Source organism: Vollenhovia emeryi, unplaced genomic scaffold (genome assembly GCF_000949405.1).
Source record: "Vollenhovia emeryi isolate VEMERY1.0 unplaced genomic scaffold, V.emery_V1.0 DF939164.1, whole genome shotgun sequence".
NCBI classification, from domain to species: domain Eukaryota; kingdom Metazoa; phylum Arthropoda; class Insecta; order Hymenoptera; family Formicidae; genus Vollenhovia; species Vollenhovia emeryi.
This window is the reverse complement of record NW_011967202.1, coordinates 100,943-121,784: the sequence shown is the minus strand read 5'-3', so window position 1 is coordinate 121,784 and position 20,842 is coordinate 100,943. Positions and strand designations below refer to the sequence as shown.

General features: G+C 42.5%; 1 protein-coding gene across 7 annotated transcripts in view; it reads right to left on the bottom strand.

The window, feature by feature from the left end:
• Positions 1-20,842, bottom strand: part of LOC105564460 (MAP7 domain-containing protein 1-like) — a 30,785-nt gene that overhangs the window by 6,441 nt on the left and 3,502 nt on the right. For 2 of the 7 annotated variants that reach the window (XM_012016833.1, XM_012016835.1), the window contains exons 2-5: positions 6,246-6,290; positions 4,294-4,527; positions 3,540-3,649; positions 2,943-3,232 (exon numbers count right to left, since the gene is read on the bottom strand). In XM_012016833.1, coding sequence (XP_011872223.1) covers positions 2,943-3,232; positions 3,540-3,649; positions 4,294-4,527; positions 6,246-6,290 — 679 coding nt within the window. The remainder of the gene's footprint in view (positions 1-2,942; positions 3,233-3,539; positions 3,650-4,293; positions 4,528-6,245; positions 6,291-20,842) is intronic. The other 5 variants (XM_012016834.1, XM_012016838.1, XM_012016836.1 and 2 more) reach the window with 5 other exon arrangements.

The following is a 20,842-nucleotide window of genomic DNA, read 5'->3' as shown; positions in this document are numbered from 1 at the left end:
AGGGGATTTCAGAGACAAAACGAGACGTCGTTGGTTAAACTACGAAGCACATGAAGAAGCTTACCTCGGAAACAGTGCATTTATTCGTTACGCAGCTCGCCTACGTTTCCACTATTCTCTCGTGCAAAGTAAAGTAATTGACTTGGAGACTCTCGCTTCCATCGGACATTATTATTTTATTCGTATGTTTTTGTTTGTTGCTACCTCACAAGCACGAACAAAACGGGATTTACAAAATCGAAACGGTAATCGCACGAACATCGTGATGCAATACGTGCAACATTGGGGTTAGCGTCTACAATTTTATCTCTGTTTCTCTCTCTGTGAACGCGCGCAGATCTCGCGATGTTTCGTCGCATTAATTTAATCGATTCCCTTTTCTCCTGTCTCTTTATCGCATCTTCTTTCTTTCGTGTTCGTTTTCACTTCGTAGATCGCATCGATCGGGCACGATCGTTTCGGTAGTCACGACAATTTTACACGCCCGTCGCAATTTCATTAAAGTCCATCGAGTAAAAATTGAATGAAGAACGCTCGGAAAATACAGCACGTTCTATGATTATTGCGAATATCGGCACATTGGACTTTAATGAAGCGGTCGACGAGCACACGACCGGAATAGAAGAAAGGAAAAATAAATAAGTGGAGACGGATATTAGATTTTTTTTTTCGATCATGACTATCCCCGGTAGCTGCGCGCAGTAAAATAATTCCGTTCGGACAGAGTTTTTGCCAGGCTTGCGAACCGAATATAAAACTGCGTTTAAAACACTGAAGGAGCTAAAGTTCTAAAACTGAAGTCTGCAAACTCTTCCTGCCTCTCGGGTGTCGTAATATAATTAAAAATGGAAACGCGCTTATTGATTTGTCTAAAGCTATTTCATCTGTGACAGAAATCTTTGCATATTTACACAGCTCTCGCAATAATTTTACTCTAGAACGATATTTTATTTATTGAAATGAAAATTTATACAATTCAATTCAATCCCATATGAGATCATATTCGTGTTTGTACAATCTAGTTTCGTTCCGAAAATTTTATTCTTCTCTTTATCGTCACTTCTCTACAGTTTTCTTTGCTAATTTAGAATTCGTTATTTTGTAACAATTGCATAAAAATTTTATCGAGCACTGTCTGTAACGTTGGTTTTTATACATTTTAATAATTCAAACCTCATTGACGAAAGGCTCGCTTGAAAATTTGACGAATAAATTCTCATCGTGAAAAGGAGATAAAGAGTTCGCTTTCGGTTTGCAATCCTGCAGCTTCCGCATATCCGTATGATGCCTGCCGTATCTTATCGCGCGCGAATACGTCACTTCCGGAACGTAAAAGCGGACGGTATCGGCCACAGTTCGCGTGATGATGAAACGACGGCAGTCGAAGTCACTCCTCGGCGGCGGCCTCCGTCTCTTCCGCCTCTTCCTCGCTTGTCTTGCTCGGCTTCTGGTACAGCTCCGGCACCTTCTCCCTCCAACCCAAGCCTGAAACGTTCAAAAAAGCCGCACTGCTTCCTCTCTCTCAATTTTTGCTCTTATCCGCGAGCGCCGCAAAATTCTGCAATTGGCGCGTGATCCCAGTCTGGTGTTCCGCCTGGAGTCCCCGTCGTGTATATGTCTTGCTCTCTCTCGTTCCTTCGTTTCTTTTGATATGACTCACGATTTTTCTTTTTGGTCACTGTGTCGTTTTCGCCGTGTTTTCCGGTTACCGCAATAAAAAATAGCGATAGGTTCCGTTGGTTCGTAAAAAAGAAATGCGAACCGCCGCCAAATCGATGGATCGGTCTCACCGATAGACCGAATCAATCATCCCGGGGAAAGAGCATAACTCGATCTTCTTACGAATAAGATTAGCGACGCAACTTTATAATCTGAAAATATACGACTCTCAACATGTTTATAGACTTTGTCGCAGAGTGCATAATAATAGAAAAAGATTTCCTAAGAACGATAACGGAAATTAACATTTATGCTCTTACCGCAGAGACAATTCAATTGTATATCTTTTCCGCAGAGCTATAATAATAATAATAAAAACGCGCTGTGTCGGATAACGCATGACGGGATGGTTATCAAAAACGGATGCGGGATACGTGGGGGGTAAGTGTGTACGTTGCTGTTGTACTGATTAGACACAATACTATCGAACAGTAATGCAGCCACGACAAAAAGAGACGTACAAAAAGTAAGACCAATTGTTGTGTGACCAACAACAAAACAGCAAAAATATCAGATAAACACACGTGCTCTCTAGCACAAACAAAAGTTTTTAGACAGTGTAAACCAGAGGTGCCAGCCAATCCAAGAAAAGGGATGAAAAAAAAAGTAGAGAAACGAGAGGGCGGGGGGGGGCGAGAGGGCGGTGGTGGAACGAGAAAAAAAATATACAAAAAGAGAGGTGCACACAACGGCGTCGTGGGGCCGTCTTTCAGATTTCCAAATCTATTCAAAAATCATGTCTCGAGCCGCGAGAACGTAGCGTAGCTGTTTTTTTGTTCCAAGAGCTTCCTTAATATAAGTATCTCTCTATGAGTAAATTTTGGCGGAAACAATCAAATAAGGATGCCAATATTTTTACAAAAATATAATCACGAATGATTGTCACGAGTTGCAGTTATGTCGAAATCAATTTTAACGAGCTGTTACAAAATTAGATATTAGATTATATCATAATTGCAAATTAAAATTCTTGTACGTGTGGCGCTTCTTTGAGGATCTCTCCGCTCCGTTCTCGTCAGTCTCGCGCCTCTAACTACGTGCTTCGTGTACGGATCACCATGTGTAACACCGTCAAGACGGGACCGTTCTCGAACAGCGTTTCACTCCCGAAGAGCAATCTCTTCGAGGCTGAAACGTGCATCGCGACACGAACCCCGTCTTCGTTGTCGTCATCGTCATCGTCATCGTCACCGTCGTCCTCGTCACCGTGATGGATTACTCACAGGCAGTCGCGGCCGCCTGACGGTTCTTGCTGTAGTAGCTGAGGAAGTTGACGTCGTTGCGGATATCGGAGGGCCGTAGGTCCGCGACCTTGACGTATGGTCTTCTGACGAACTGCGGCTTGCCGGCGACGTACTTGATGCACGCCAGGGTGCCGAAGGCGCCCCGGTCGGGCACGTCGTACCAGCTCAGATAATCGAGCTGCTTCTTCGCGTTGTTGCGGCCGGTGAGCAGCCGGTGAACGTAGTCGTGGCTGCGCATACGTTCCGGCACGATGTCCTCGAGGAAGTCGCTGGAAGGCGGGAAGAGATCGATGATTATCTCGCAAGCGAAAGCGGCCAGCGCTACTCTGCGACTTGGAAGCGTAAATTGCAAACGAAAACTGTGGAGAAATATTTGCTTCACTCATGCCTTAGGATATTTTTGTACTTTCATTTCCGGGTCACAAAATTATTTTGAGTACTCTAACTCTAGAATATCAATTTAATAAGCGTAAGGGGTCGAACGCGCTAAATTTCCTTTTTCTAATTATTAAAAAGCGATTCGGATGATTGCGATGCTATACTCTAGTCAATTTAGTTGAGTAATTAATTGCACACCATTTTATTTTCGTCGGATACCTTGCCACTGCCCTTGGCACGTACACGTGGACGCGTCGAAGAAGAGAATCCACTCTCGCGCGAATCTCCCTTGCCTCATCGTCGAAAAGCTGCGAAGAGACATATGCGAAACGTTATTTGTATGAATTAGTCAATCAATCTCTCGCATGCATTTACAGTTTTGATCATCGTAAACTAACGCGAATGATCTTTCAAGTTTGCACTTTTCTTCACGAATTTAAAAGTAGGCTCTTGTTAATGATAGCCTCATGTCTTAACTTTGATTTCTTGATATAATAGTATATTAATTATATTAAACGAGGAATCGGATTTAATCGGGTTGATGAGTCGCGGCAAAAACGTGGGTTTCATCATCGATGACAGTATCGAATCTTTTGTTTTTCCAACGCAATGTTTCTACCGAACGAACAGAATAAGCGGCAATCTGCGATTCAAAAATCTCGAGTCGCAACTACGGATTTTTTCTGTTATAAAAGACGAATGAGCATTGCAACGACGCGATGTCCGCTCGTGGTATCCGATACAAACGAACGTTGATGAAAAGTAACGACGATGACGATGTCGATGCGGATGGTCGCCGTGAACAATAGCGACAGTACAAGTTTTACCATGTGCTTTTAGGATGTTAGACTGATTTAGATCAGAGAGAAAGAGAGAGAGAGAGAGGGGGGGGGGAGGGAGGGGGAAAAAAATGAGAGAGGGAGAGTGATACTAGACTAACTGCCGGACTTACTATATTGTCTCGGGAATTTAGGTATTCTTCAATGTAGGATCGGGTGGACACCCTCGGCAGGTAGCGTATCCTGTTGAGCTCAGCTGCGAGGACGCTGGGCCGCACGCGCGCTCGCACCCTTATCGGTATCATCGCGCCAGTGTAGTATGCATGATGGACCGGCGTGTGAATTATGGTGACCAGCCTTTTGTGCGCCACGTATGGCATATAGGGCACGTAAGGAACGGTCCTCAACTGGAGGCAACGAACGTCTCGTTTTTACTAATCGCGCTCGTACGGCAGCGGCGAGCTGCGAAGCGGATATATTTCGCTGCGAGCCAAGATGCCAAGCGGTCTACTCTTTCGGTGACGGTCAAATTGTACGCGTAGATTCGTAGGCTTTTTGCGATTACGGGCAAAATAAAAACGGAGGAAATTCAAGAAGCGGGCGGCGAGACGTTTTTGTTCGCGATAAAAAGTCCGAATGACAAACTTCCTTAAGCTTCTGCCTGGGGGTTTATTAGAGCAGTTATTGGGGAAAGAAAGATTCTTTTCTCCAAAGAAAAAGGGTGGATCCGATAATCCGAGCATTCAGAAATTAAATTCGCGTATTACATGAATGAAAAAGTCTACGGGTCTTTGTATTGCGTCAACATCGAGATTTGCAATTTATTTTAGCGCATTAAATGCACTTATTTTAACATAAAATTAAATATTTGATTATCTAGCTTGTATTAATAAAACGCCGTCACCAAAAGATGAAAAATAGTAAAGGCGTAGCATTCGATGCGTTCCAGCGATGAGTAGCGACATGCCAAATGATCGATACGTAAACGGCATGGATCGCACACGAGAGGTTTCAACGTGTAATTCCATTACCAAGCTTTTTAAACGTATGAGCATGTCAATGAGGAATGTGGCAACGGGGATTAAGCAACGCGTTACATTACCTTGAATTACGCGCGACACCATGAAGATGAGTATTACTGCGATGAGAGGTAGCGCTTTAGAATTAGTAAACATCGAGATCTGAAATTAATTAATGCGAGACGCATGACATTAATTAGCGTGAGAGCGGCAAAGCGTCGTTACATCTATTTTTACTTGCATTTCCTAGAATTATCTGCAAACTTTGCGTAACTTTCTGTCGATGTCGTAATACGCAATGTAGGAATTAAACATAGTTAATTATACATATAGAAAAATTATAAAAGTTGAACATATAAAATTACACATTATCATCGAGAGGTGTTATCGAACGCAGGCAAATCAAATGAATGCTCGACGTTCCTTTCGATTACGTATTTGTATACGTATAACTTCTTTTTAAGCTTTAGTACATTCTCAATTTATTAAGTTCCACAAATCTGAACAATTTCATTTGAATAACTTTATTAATGTTCCTTAAACTGAACAATTCCACCTGAACAATTCACGTCTTAAATTGTTTAATTTCGGTTCTCCTATAAAATTACGCGAACTCTTTACCAATTGTATTTCTCAAATTTCATTCGTACTATTTGTACAATAGTTAACTTATATTTTATATTATATTTTAGCTATATATTTCTATAAATGCAATTTGAGAAAGACAATGTCGATCTAGTTGTAGAATCACGCAAAGAGGTATCAGTCAATTCTGATATCAAAAACGTTAATTGAATTTGTTCGATTGGCTCCAGCAGGACAATTTTCCAATCCAAGAATTCAAACTCGAACCGCTGGGTTTACGCGAAGCTGATCGAAAGGCACAACCAACCGTGCGCAAGTTACTCGCTTGCGTTTTCAACAAAAAATAATGGAAACTAAGTGTCTAAGTTTCGCATAAATGGAGCTCTAAGACGAGAAGTACGATCTCGGAAATCTGCGCAAAGATCAGAATCGACGATCGCACCTGTTGCGCTTCCGGTGACGAAAGTCGAGCATTTGCCGTGCACTGCGATCGTAAACCATCAGCTGATGGAAGTACCTACCTGGATGATGCTGGAGAGCGGTAGGATGGTGATAGGTCGATGGTACTGCATCGCGTTTACAGACACGGGGAGGGTATTTTATATATTTTTTATTTTATCCGTCGAGATATCCAACGACGACGACGGCGGCGGCGGCGGCGGCGACGACGGCGGCGGAGGTGGCGGCGACGAGGAACGGGGAGTCACATGTGAGAGGCAGAGTAAATAGAAAGAAGAACAACTCGGTTAGCGACTCTCGGGGTGGTGGTATCTGTATCGTTCTTTCTTCCTCCGTTCTCGCTTTTCCCTCGCTATCCCGTTTGCCTCGCCCTCGCTTTACGCTTTTTCGTCTCGAATGGGGCAGATCAGGAGGGAGGAAAGGGTCGCCGGAACAAGTGACAGAGAGGGAGGTTCACAACGAAGGTTTGTATGCTGCGACGGATTTCTTTTCGTGACGCTCGAGATAACCCAACTTGGCCAATTGTCGCGTTGTGTGTCTATCGAGATGACGACGGCAACGACGACGACGACGACGATGATGATGATGATGATGACGATGAAGATGATGATGATGATGACAATGATGACGATGACGATGAATATTGTTAGTCGTGGTTAATAGAGCTTACTTCGCGATAAGACTGCCGGATGGAAAGCGGTTCTTAATGCCTTGCTACGACGTTATACGCAGAATAACCATAATTTCGGGAGACAAGACAACGCAATCCAATCCAATCTTAACTCCCCAAAAGTACTGTAGCACACAAATCACTGTACTTTCAAAGACACTCGAGTCTATCGGCGAAAATTGAATTATTTCGCCACGCTATTTTAGAAAAGTTCAGGCATCAATTTTAAAACAATTTAATTGAGGATCTTTTAATTTTAATATTAATAAATGACGTGATGTTACGATAAGTATCACGTCAAGTCAATTCGTAAAGAATAAAATAAAGCCGTCTATTATTATTTCATATATGCTTCTGTATAATTAACGTTCCCGTATTATCTCGACGGCATCTCGCGCTCGAATGAGAAGCGACCTGTCCCGTAAGAAATGCCGATACGTTGCGTCGCCCTCTTCATCTTCCGAGATTATGATTGCCTGGCGTATAAATAATGCGACGGACGTCTCGCAGAACGACGCATCTTTACGCGATCGGCACTCTACTCTAGAAATATGATTCACGCTCACTCGGCTTGTACGAAAGGTGAAAACATCCCCAAGGGAGAGGGAAGGCATATCGCGTGTTAGGGGGAGGGGAGCGGATATTATAGAGAGCGGACGTTTAACACACAAAACAATTGCGCAATCCGCGAGAACTCGGATGCCTGCAGGCAGCGTTCGATTGATTCGCGATCGATCGTCGACGTCAATTCGCACGGGATGGACACAAATCTCTACAGTGCTGTTTTATGTGCGATTTATTGCCGTGGCTGTTTACAACTTGCGCGCCAAGCGCGAAATTCCGGAGGGCTCGTCCGAAACTCGTCGATTTACAAAGTCGGATGTGCATGATATATTTTTTGGGGGAATCGCCTGCTCCTCTACATGTAGGATCCGCCGATTGTCGCACGAATTACTCAGCTCGATAAAAGTATTGCCTATTGCTTTCGCCATTAGCGCGACTAGCTCTTAATTTATCTCTAAATGCAACTGCGCGATGCTCTATCTCCAGCTCGGGCTACGGCACAACAGCGGTGATTACAACAGGGTGACAACATCGAGAGTATCAGGGGTTTTCCTGCCGATCCCGCTGGTGCACATTCAAAGCGCGAAAAATCCTCTTTTTTTTTCATCGGACGTTCTCAAGAAAATCAAGCGTTACAAAACTGACACTGAGGGGGGTGACAAAAGAGAATTCTGGGTCGGCGTGCGACAAAAAGATTCCGCTCTTATCGATATCGACGACACCGAGTGATTTGAAGTTCCGCGACTTTCGAGTTGACGTACGATTCATTTTCAGTTCGACAAACAAATTTATCCAGCGGAGCGATCTCCTCTGCGGGGAAGAAAGTACATTTATTCAATGTTACTTTACGCGCGGTCGTTACTGCCGCTAGATTTAACTTGGCGATCCCCGCCGAGGGGAAGTCTCCGTCGACGACTCGTAAGATCTAACTTTGTAATTTTCGTCCAAGAGGGAGGCCTCCGTCATCGATGGATATCCGCTTTAAAGCGTTCTCCAAAATGGCGCAACTCGATTTCCGCGTATTGCTCGCGTCGGTGCCGGGCTTTGCTAATACCGCAGGACGTGTTTGTGGCGTTCGCGTCCAAGTAACGTGTTCTCCAACGCGACACCGCGAACAGATGCGCCGACGAGTAGCGGGTCTGCGGCGTTTCACCAACGTCGGAAATGATGTATCATTCACGTCTCGCGCGCGTCGAGGTACCGCAGACCCGTTTTCGGTGCCGTCGTTAAAAGTCGTCGAGATCGATGAGAGCGGAAGCGCGATCGGCGTGAGGGGGGTGGATGTGCCGGGGATTTAGACGCGGTAGGAGTAATGGCGGTAACCGGTGCCGCCGGGCAAACGACCGGAAGCGGTGGACTCGTAGGAGGAGCGGTAGCTCCCGGGGCCGCCGCCGGACGATGTCCTGGTCGACCTCTCGGTCGAGTACGAGCCGTACGGGCCGCTCTCCCTCTTGACGACGCTCTCCTGGGTCTGGGTAGTCCTCTGAGGACGGCTGCTGTACGGGTCCGCGCTGGAGGTGCTGCTCGAGCTGGTGTTGGTGTACGAATAGTTGTACTGCTCTTGGGCGGACCTCACCCCGGTGTCCGGATAGTCGCGGACCACGTAGTGGCGAGGCGTCTACGGATTCGGGGTTAGATCAAGGTCAACGACATGGAGGAGAACAGGCCCGCCTCCGGAAAACGGAGCGGCGCCCGGCGACTTCATTTTTCCACCCAGCACGCGATAACGAAATTCAACGTGACTCCACTTGTCAGCAAAATATTGCCTAAGAATTATTCACGGATCGCGTTTATTCTCCTCAAGATTATCGATAAATAGAAGAGAACTTGCATACATTTATATATAAAGAAATTGTCACGGTGGAAGTTTGTTAAGAAATTACACTCTGGGGGAAAAAAAGGCAGTTAGCAACCCAGTTTGGGGCTCACAATTAGTAATCGAATTATTTGGATTGTTCATAACTAAAAGTCGCAATTAGCTATTCTGTCTATATCCAAGATTTTTAAATAACACTAATCAAAATTCTCTCAATTAGTTCTGTCGATATTCAGTAACGCAAAGATAATTTTCACTGAAGAGGCACTAACCGAAATGTCAAGTTGCTTAACTACAAAACAAAACGGTCTAAATTTTTCCCAGAGTTACGAACAATCCAAATAATTCGATTACTAATTGTGGGCCCCAAAATGGGTTGCTGTCTTTTTTCCCCCCCAGAGCATTTAACGAAATTTTATAAAATGACTTCGATTGTGCGATGTAAATTGCGACAGATTTTTTCGCTTATCCAATGCTTTAGAGGCACGAATCCCATGTGAAGTTATACGCCAGATATTATTTTCGTCTCGGGACGATTCGCGCAGTTCTCCATCCGCGGGCCGCAAATGGATTGTCGGATCGGGAGACGGGGTTGCATCCAAGAAATCTACAAACTCTATTCATATGTGAGGTTTCATGATCGACTTTTCTGGCCGGAGAACAGGCTGAATGTTAAGACATTGTAACTTTTAATTTACAAGCGAAGATACAGGACTTTCTCCTCTCGATAATCATACTTTAAATAAAATTTTATCTTCGTTTTATCTTTTAGGGCAAAGTTTAATAAACTCGCAGTCTCTGATTGTAACTTTATCGCGACAAAAATATTTAATATTGAAACTCGAAAACTCGCCAAACAAAAGTTAAATGAAATCAGTTAACGGATCTATGGGCGAAAAATTGCCCACCCGAGGAACACGTTGTATTCCGTACAAAATTACAACTTTTTCCAGCCGTGTAACTTCGCCCTTTTGCACTTCGCGAATTTTCCTCCCGTCATCTTCCGCTTTTTCGCGACAAGATCATCCTTGCCTTCCCAAAATATCATTTGGCCCTGTTCTCCGGCCGAGAGAGGCGCGCGACATGCGAGGCGAGAGACGTGAAAGGTGGAAGGTGGACGAACAGGTGCATCGCTGCGTCGTCTGGCTCGACGGTGTCCGTAACTACTCGCGCTACTCGCGAATAATTAACCGCGCGTCGCCGCGCGGGGAGTAACGTACTCGCGCTGCCAGTTCATCTATTCTGAGAGGGAGAGATTCGCGAAGTCGTTTCTCATCTGCGTGGACCAAGTTTGACCGGTAATGCCGGCCAGATGGCCGGCTGGGCTCGCGGCCAGATAAGGAGAAAGTTGGCGGGATCCAGACGACGCCTGGAACCCGTTGGACCTTGCGAGCGCGATTAACCCTTTGCTGTATTATTTCGCGCCAACAAGATAAACGTCCAACCGTAGTTCGAACTCCCGGCATAATTCTAACTGTATTTCCTTTCGATTACACGGGGGAAACGCACGTCCGTTTTATAGAATAAGAAATTTTCATTTCAGTTTTTAACAGTTTTAAATTTCACTTTCCCGATTTTTATTTTTAAATAACGCGAAGCGAAACGTCTCCTCGTCTTTCTGAGATGCAGGCCTATTATTCTTTCGTTTTATAGCATTAATTAACTTCACCATTCGTGTGATTGAGACAACGGTCAAACGTATCGACGGCGAACGACGACGAATTACGGTGCAAAGGGTTAAGAGACTCGTGGGAGGAGGAAGTCGAAAATGCAGGACACGCGACGTGAGGGATTTTTCACTCTGAGGCGGAAGTGACGGATACCGGCGACATGTTCGCGATAATAACATGTCGATCTATCTGTAGACACACAACGTGCGGGCCAATTATAAACGCGGAGCGGTATGTAACATATGCATTAATAATGTCTCCTTGCCGAAATATTCAGGACACGCCGAGCGTTGGGCAACGATACGCGGCCCTTGCCAAGAAACGCGTAGGTAACATTTGTGATACGCGCATGTGTGTGCGTGTGTGTGTGTGTGTGTGTGTGTGTTGGCGTGACAGGTGTATGTACGTGGTGAGAATGTTGCGCGCATTTGTTCCGCCACGTGTGCGTTCGGTGTCCCGTCACGAAACTTCTTCGACCTTCTTCAAGCGTGAAACTTCGCGGCGGATTGCGCTAACGCTTCATTGAACTTAATTATGGTTTAATCGAAGTCGCTCGATTAGTCGGGCATGTTCCCGCGATTGCAATTCGGCACGAGAAGGAATTTAACTCCGATACGAAGCTCCGTTAATTCGACGATGAGCGGGAGTTAAAGAGAATTTAATTGCAAATTCACTCGCGAATCGTTTGTTCCTCTGCCCCGCTGAAGTTCGAGAGGACCCGCGAGAGCCCCTCTTTTTCTGTTTTACAGTGAAATGTGAGTGGCGCGGTAAAGTTCTTTTTGCACTCGTAATGTCGCGGGGTGTCGTCTCCCGCGGGCTCTTTTCGCAAGTAAGATCGCCGCTGCAGTCGCGCAGTCTGCGACGCGATTATGGAAATTAATGCCAAACAACTTAGTGTAGTTATACGAGGCAATTAAAAGTTACTGCTCTCGGAAAGGGTCAAAAGTCGGGGGGGGGGGAGGACCGTTCAAACATATATCAAGATATTAGAAGTCAATGTGTTTTCTCGTTACGAAATCTTAATAAATTCTTAACGTCGACGCTTATCAACGTTTAAGCATTTAATAAGTATATACGTTTATTACATCTGGCTGAGTTGATGATATAATGGAAGACGAAGGGGGGGGGGAGGTTTAATCAAGACCGACGGTACAACCGCGCGTGATTACGCCAGATACGAAGGGATTAATTAAACGAGAGTTTAATTAATCTGGGGTATTTCGTTTGCACAGTCTTGCGACAAACAGGCTCGACAAACTCTCCGTAGAGTGACATCATAGCTTTATTCGTCTCGTATACATGCATGAATTATGTATCCGCTTACGCTAACAGAGAGTAGGTTCGAATAATCCGTTCGATGGGTCGAACGAGTAATTGTGAGGCATTACGCAGAAACGAAACCCGCGGAAATATTGTACATTCGCGACACGGGACACGAAGAGCGCGGATTTCCCACGGGCGTTTTACGTAATTGTTATTAGCGCGTCGTTGAATATCAGGCTGCGAAAGAGAGTTTTCCCGAGAAGTGGGATCGTCGTTTTCGAAATTCGTCGCGAGCGGATCGAAAGATGCGTGGGACGCTTTTTCCGGCGCGCCAATTCTTCCGCACGGAGAGAATTTTCTGTTAAAATTTACCCTGAAAGTGTATCATGTAAAAATCGTGGGACAACATGGCATTGTAAAGAACTTTGTGAGAATTTTTTGAAATTTCACCATTTTACTAGTAAAATGTATACTAACTAATAAACCTACCCAAGTGGGGACACACCGATTTTTGTGAGTGTTGAATATGTTGTTCTTCAGCTCAAAATAAGGAACACGTATTTTTTTTAGACGTGTCCATAAGCACTTTTAGGTGGTGAAATACCCCTTTGAAGAAAACTTGATTTTCTGTTTCGGGGCGAATATTGACGAAAGTCAGTAAGAACTAGAAAACAATTTTTTAATGAGAGTGGAATGGTTTTAACAGTTTTTTTAAACTATGAGCAAAAGGTTTTTAATTTTTTTTTCAAATTGCCCCCACCACTCAACATTTTTTACTACAATTTTGAAAATTTCTTAGCACCAACTTAAAACTTATTTTATTACGAATTCAACCGTATATAATAAAGTTCAAAATTGTAATAAAAAATGCTGAGTAATGGGGGTATTTCAAAAAAGAAAAATTAAAGAACTTTTTGCTCAAAGTTTAAAAGTACCATTGAAACCATTCAACGTTCATTAAAAAAATTTTGTTTCTAGCTCTTACACTTTCGTCAATATTCGCCCCGAAAGAGAAAATTAAATTTTCTTCAAAGGGGTATTTCACCCCTAAAAATGCGTATGTGCACGTATGACAAAATACGTCTCCCTTATTTTGAGCTGAAGAACAATATATTCAATACTCACAAAAATCGGTGTGTCCCCACTTGAGTAGGTTCACTTGTAAGTGTACTTACTGGTAAAAAGTATGATAAAATTTCAGAAAACTCTCATAAGATTCTTTAAAATGTCACGTTGTCCCACGATTACACGATGTTCAGGCTAAATTTTAAGAGAAAATTCTCTCCGTGTATAAAAAAGCACGATTACAAAAATCTTCGCGTCAGAAATCGCAAATCGGAAATGCAAAATGACTAGTAAATGCCGAGGATTTTTCGTGTTCATCAAATTGCTCATTTTTATTCTCTTTACAAACAATCGGCGAGAAAGAATCGCTACCAATTGCTTTGAAAGCGCGATGATTAGCGTTTAAGTGTGAAGACATCCTTCCAGTTACATCCGGAAAATCTATAATCATCGTTAATATGAAATACTAATCTGAGAAATTCCTACAAGTAAACTGAACATTCCGCAGAAGGTACTTCCGTATAAAAACCGATCGCTAAGGCCTGGCTAGCTAAGCCTAGACGAGCATAGCTCGCCATCGAAGCACGATAGAAATAACAAACACGACGTTACGTAATTATCATAAGTGGAAACCCCTAGTTAACGTTAAGACATCGAACTATAATGTAACGATTCCCGCTTTGTCGCGGAGGCGATTCATGTTAAAAATGTAACGTATGTTTCCCATAAAAATGTCGATGTTAATTTCATCCTCCCGAAAAGTGTCCACGAAGTATACAACGTCATCTCTCTTTCTTCTCGTTTCTCGTCGTTAGAATCGGTACCAAGACGGCGTCTGCAGGGCCAGCAAGATCTTGGTGCGGCCGGTGGCAGGCGTGTTGGCGTGCCTGACCTTGGTAGACGGTCGTGCCAGCACGCCCTTTTCGAAGACGTGGCCGCGAGTGGCTAGCTCGGCGGCGGCGTCCAGGCCGACCTTCGATACGGCACCGCCGTCCACCAGCTGCCGAGTGTGTTCCTCCTTGGCGACGTCCCTGCCGCGCACTACGCCCTCCTTGTCCGGCAGGGTGGCGTACTGATAGAACTCCTCGCGCGGGTCCTGCTTCTTGCGGCCCCACACGGTGAACGGCTCCGGCACCAGCGACGGTCGCGGCACAAGCGGCACCTTCTCCCACGGGAAATAGTCCTGCTTCTTAGCTTCCGTGTTCTGCAAATTCGGGCCCGGCAAAGGGTCCCCGTCAGGATCACTAGTCCTCGAGCCATTAGCGATCAATCAAGGACAATTAGCCACCGCTCAATTCTCGAGCCTCCCGCGATCCGCAGAGCGACTCTATTTGTATTGCACGCGGAGCCTTGGAGCTTATCCGTGCGACAAGCTTTTCCAAATTCGCCAAGCAGTTGCTCACCGACATGTTCGAGCTTCCACACTACTCTCCTATTACTGCCGCGTCTGTCCTCTTTGTTAAACCGCGACCGTCGTCATGGTACCGCTCGTGTATCGTTCTTCTCGATGTCCCGCCCGAAGAATTTAGATCAGAGATGGAGAAATTCAGATGTATCAAGTATCTTTTAACTTTCCTCGACACTGGCAATATCCAGCGAATTTTTCTCCCACGAATCGTAAGACGAGATAATCTCGCAATTTCACGAGATTATTAAAGACGATTTAAATAATTTAACTTTGTTTAAGGTGTCTTTAAGACGTCTTATTTAGAATTGTTTGCACACAAACTTTTTGAGTTGTGTAATTTCCGTTGACAACGCACGCGCGCACTCACACACATACACACACAAACAATTTAGGTAATAATGTACGTAATAACATACGTATATAAACAGTAAGAAAAGAATTGCGTAACAAATCGGTATTTCAGTGATTAAATATATATTTTTCATACAATACACAACGACACTTTGATATCTGTTTGTCGAAAATTTTATATAATTTTTGTTATTAGGCAAAAGTATGTATCTATGTTTGTATATGTACATGTTACATAATTCTAGCTTCTGTCTTGCGGTCTTCGTACTAACTTCTCTTTCTCAGAAAATGCCACTTTGTGTCGTTGTGAACCGAAATAATAAAAAGTATCGAAATAACCAGATTTTATGATAGTAGACATTTTAACAAGTGCGATACACCCAGATTAGTCGTGTCATATATTTGAGTAAATATTGCAAACAGCAATGTAGATAGTTACACATGCTCCAAGGAAAGTCTAACGGACAATTTTCGGAAAGTTCAGGGAGACTTCTGGTTAAACTCCTAAAGACGTCTTTGAAAAAACGTGCCAAAGGCACACGTGATATCTACTTCAAGAGCCAAACACTCATGATCGCCCCCGCGAATTCCCAAGTGCTGATTGTCTTTAGAATGTCAGACACGCGCTTACGCACGGTTAATAAAAACAACAGAAATACGTCATCGTTACGGCTTTACGCTTTCTTGAAAGTAGCTTCCTTCTATTATAGTTACTTACTTCGCAATCGTTAACATGAAATGACACGTGTTGTCAAAACGGCGACGCAAACATATTTATTCCGACTTGTCAGATTGCGTATAAAACTTGGCGTTGTATTAACATAGTCTACACAGTTGGAAAGTTTGTGTTTTCTTGTTAAAGAAAATGCCGGTTAAAATTTTTGTGTTAAATGTTTAACACATTCATGTGTTAATTTAACATATTGCTCTTGTGTTAATTGACCTCGAATGTAAAATTATTAAAATACTTGAAAAGAAATGTCAAAACAACACACTGTGTACTTATTTTTTAATCTTGCACAATACATGTGTTCGATAGTATTAGTAACAAGATTTTTCTGTTAAAATTTACCGAATAAAATGTTGATTTTATTCTATATAACATAAGTGAGAGTGATTTCGAACTGTCCTTTGACTTATTACATCTGTAAAATGTAAAAATTACATTTAAAAAATTCATTTTGTCATTAAAAATATATTAATTTTGCACAAAATTTATTTCAAATTATTTTGAGAGTTGCATTTATTTTGTGTTAAAATATTAAGTGTGATCATTTAACATATCCATATTATGTTAAATCAACACAAAAATTTGTGGACCGTTTGGAACATGTGATATCTGTTAAATTTAACATAAATTTTTCAACTCTGAACGTACGAAAGATACTTAATTGATTCGGAACTTTGCAAAGAAAGAAATATATAAAATGTGCGTGTTTATTACAGACAATGTATAAAGAAATTTTATATTATATTCCAAGTCATTGACATGTTATTCGTGGACTTGTGAAACAAAGCAATGTATATTATAAATTATTCCGTTTTGACAGCAGCGCAAAAATAAGAAAGCAAATAAAAGATTCTGTATTTTCATACTTGGAAAATAGCACGGCGGAAATTTATCGTAGTTATATACCGTCGGAAATATTTTGGAATCACGGAGATCGCATCTTCCGAGTGTAATTTTTTTGCGATGTTTCCCAACCTAATAAAAAAGGGCCGATATCAAACCTCTCTCGACCCCTTTTATTTTTCCAGTCTAACATAAGGGTGTAGAAACGGCGATCTTTCAAAGTAGTAATAAACCGCACTTGTCGGACCAGCTAAAGCTCGTCTCGCGCGTAAGAAAAGCCCAAATTCCCATAACATTCGTCATCATTTCGTTTTCCTGGCGGGTCGTAAAGACGTCGTAAAACGGCGCGTAGCCAGAGCAAGCAGATATCCCGTAGATCCCGATATAGACTTGCAAGATGTTTTAAAGATCGACGTAAGATATTAAACAATCCGAAGCAGTCTCAGTTTCCGATATGAAGAATGCATATTTCACTTTGAAAATATCCTTCCGCTCAATTTCCCGCGCGTTATTTAAATATATGAAAAATATAGATTCAGATGAAGAAATAGAGCAAGACGTAAAAGATTATACCGCGCGTTATCAGGTTATATACGTGTGAATAGATGATGCGCTGTGAAATTTACACTGAGAAAAATATCCTTGCCTATCTGATCGGATAATCAATTTCACATTAACAAACGGATATATTCAATTCAATTTTATATCCGATGAAAGATATAATAGGTTTTTTTATTAAATTTCATCGGTAACTGCAATTTCATTGGAGTGTTGCAAATGTTTGTTATAAACCAAGTCCACTTCTTGGCATGTACGCTGAAGTTAAAATAAATATTATTATACTCAGTCGATTTATCCAATGGAAATTTTTCTCAGTATGGCGGAAGGACATCTCCAAAATACATGAAGCTACTATCCTTCATGTCAGAGACCGAAATTCCATGTAATGCACGAGCGAACGAAAATACGACCGCTACTCACTTGAGAATCTTCCCTTGCGGAAAAGCAACGAAATAATTACTAGAAAATTACTGTGCGTCAGTAATTTTCTAGTAATTATTTCGTTACTTTTTCGTAAGGGTTTTAACTATTCGCGTAGATGCTTTATCTCATGACTGCATGTTGCTTTTTATATTTACGGAGCACCGGATTAAAATTGCTTTCCATATTACAGACAAATTCCTGTATCGAAAACTTCGGAGGCGGATCGTTTCGATATTGACTCAACACGTGTTCCACGGGCATCCGACGCGGATCGGTAAGGAGATGACGCCTCGCACAGATGTATCCGCGCGCTGGCGTCGGCGGGCGGGCGTATATGAATTCCCGCCGTCGACGAAAAACCGACGGTGGGCGTCGGCGTCGTGCCGTCGGTGCGTCTAAATTAGGGCAGAGTAACGCAACACCGATTCTCCCCTCGAGTCGCGAGAACGCGGAGCGGCGGCAACGTCTTAATAATCGTCACGGACGATAATCTGGAAGGCGTCCTACGCGCGCGATTCCTCGCAGCTGAATGGCACCTAATTTTGCAGCGCGTCGAATTCCCTCGAGAGGGGATTTCGAGTGCCAAATCCGACGTCAATTACTTTTACGTTGTTTGCAACGCCGTAATCGTATAATCATAATACTGTTACAATTGTACAATTACTACGTTGCGATCCAAGTGTTACATCAAAGTCTAATCTACAATGTGCTCTTTGCGTCTAGAAACACTTTACTTTGTAGCCGATAAATACGTTTAGAAAATTTGCGCAAGTGGATAAATTGTATATTATACACTGTACAAACGTACATTGTCGATAAATTTTTTAAGCGTTTCGATTTGTTTATATAAAATAGGATATTTCTAGATGCAGAGAGCACATTACCCATACAGCACAGAAAGTTAAAATAATGTTGCCGAAACGTTGCAATGTTGAGTGTTGAAGTATAAATATCTTTTCTAAGTTGAATCTAGGTTAATGTTTGTACATTGATTCTTTATGTTGCTGCAACGTTAAAACAATCTTGAATAAATTATTATTTTTTGATACTCAAATAGATACTTAAAAAATTTATAATTGTGAAATATATATATATATATATTTGCAACGGTCAGAACTAAACGTGATACTAAACGTGACCAATGTTAACTCAATGTAATTTAACAATGTTTTCTGAATGTTGAATTGTAACGTTTACAAGACATTACAATTCAGCGGACATTAGACGTTTTTGCAATATCTTTTCAACGTTGAATCTACATTTCGTAACATTGATGCAATATTGCAATACTGTAATAGAACGTTTCTAAGATGTTGATTCAACATTTGTGTGCTGTGTCGGTTAGGCTTTACTGTAAATACGCGATTGTGCAAGATCGTATTTTAATTGTGATTTAAAATAGTTATTGCACTTGCAGTGTTATTGCTGTACTCTACTTTCCAAACCAGGAAAATTAGTGTTACGTCGTTTGGCGAGGTAGCATTATTGTGCGAATTACTCTGCTAATCTAAAATGCTACGGCATTCATTTGAAAAATACGGACGAATTGCATTCGAAGTTGCGCCGTCCCTTTAACTTCTTTACGGACGATGGCGCCAGAACGTCCATCCATTTTGCCGAGCGTGCCTGATTTTAATCTTTATAAATAGACACGTATTAAGCACGAGCGGCTCGTGCCAGTATTAAACAACGCGGATCGCCGTATGGCGGCTCGATATCTCGTCGAACTCTCAGAACGCGTCGTCTCAACGAGAAAATCTCAAGATTCTCGCGCGTTCGACCCACGCCCCGGGCAAAAAGCGCAGGATAAAACCGGCAGGAGCCGCCTAACATCAGAAAATCCAAAACCTATTATAAATAGAGCTGCCGGAGGGCAGGGAATTACAGAACGGAAGCTATTCATAGCGTTGCAGCCATTTTCCGGGACTTCGTCGTGTTAAACTTAGACGGCCGCGCGACCCAGCGAATCTCGAATCCGCGTCGGCAGAAAAATGTATTTGGCCGACGATCCGAATCGGGCAGGATACGTTTAGAGACTTTACGTCGATATCCACGATGGAGTATGCGTAGCAGTTTCCAAAACGCAACAGGCCTCTCACTGTTACTCGCCAAAATGCCTGTGATTCCACGGTATCGACGGTTGCCTTTTTCAAATCGCGACATTTATTTCCCTTGTTATTTTCGACGGACGAAAATACACGGAAGAAAATTATGCGCGGATAAATGGCGATTAAGACGCGTAATTGTTACGAGTATTTGTGGAAAATCTCATTTTTAATTGACAGCCATTTTATCCTGAATTAAAAAACTTTTTGCTCTTAAAGTTCATCGCTTTCCAGAACGAAATCCGTTTTGGCGCGTTTTTAGATAAAAACTCCGCAATAACATTTTATTGTTTTTTTTAACAGTCTAGTAGCGATCTTCCAATTTTGAAAACAATCGCGATTGCTATACTCCAACATTATTAACGGCGTTTCGGACGCGAAGAATTTACATTCAGCTGTGATGAGCCAAGAGCTAAACATAACTTTCGGACAGGCGGTTTTCTTCGCAAGAGCAACTTCTTATCAACGTTGTGCCATTTATCTCGCTACCTTAGGCTGTTTCTTTATCGTCGGACTAATGATCAATGGCAATCCGTCAAGCTAACCCAGATTTCCGATCCCTCGACGATTCTAGCTATGTCTAGACAGAGCCTCTCGCCAAATAGTAACGGAGTCGAACCTCTAACGAGTAAAATAAATGACACGATGAAAAAATCTAGATATAGTATAGAGAATATTTCTCAAGGTTTGAATACACGAGGCTGAATTCCTCGCCATGTGTTAAAGAAACTACAAATTAATAAATATTATTTTTAAAAAGTAAACTTTTCAAACTCTTGTTATTTTTACACAGCCATACTTTTTGTCTTCGTTCGGAGTCTCAATTATGGGTCAGCAATTTACTAAAAATATCTCTATATGTATATAATGTAATATGTCCAAAAACACGAAGAATCCGTCGCAAAATGACTCCTTGAGTTTTATAAGAAAATTGAAAAGACATGTTGTCGCAGTACTCGCTCTCCGCTTTCACCGCATTTAATTAGCATTGAATTCATTCGCGTGACAATTACCGAAGTCTATTCAACATCAAATATCTACCGTTTGTTAGAAAATACGTGTCGGGTTCTCTCACAACGGCTCGAGTTGCGATTAGCACAAACGGTGTGCGGCGAGTCCTGTCGCACGCACACCGACAACTCCCCCGATTGTTGCGGGATCATGGACATGGACAGCGTAACCACGGAACA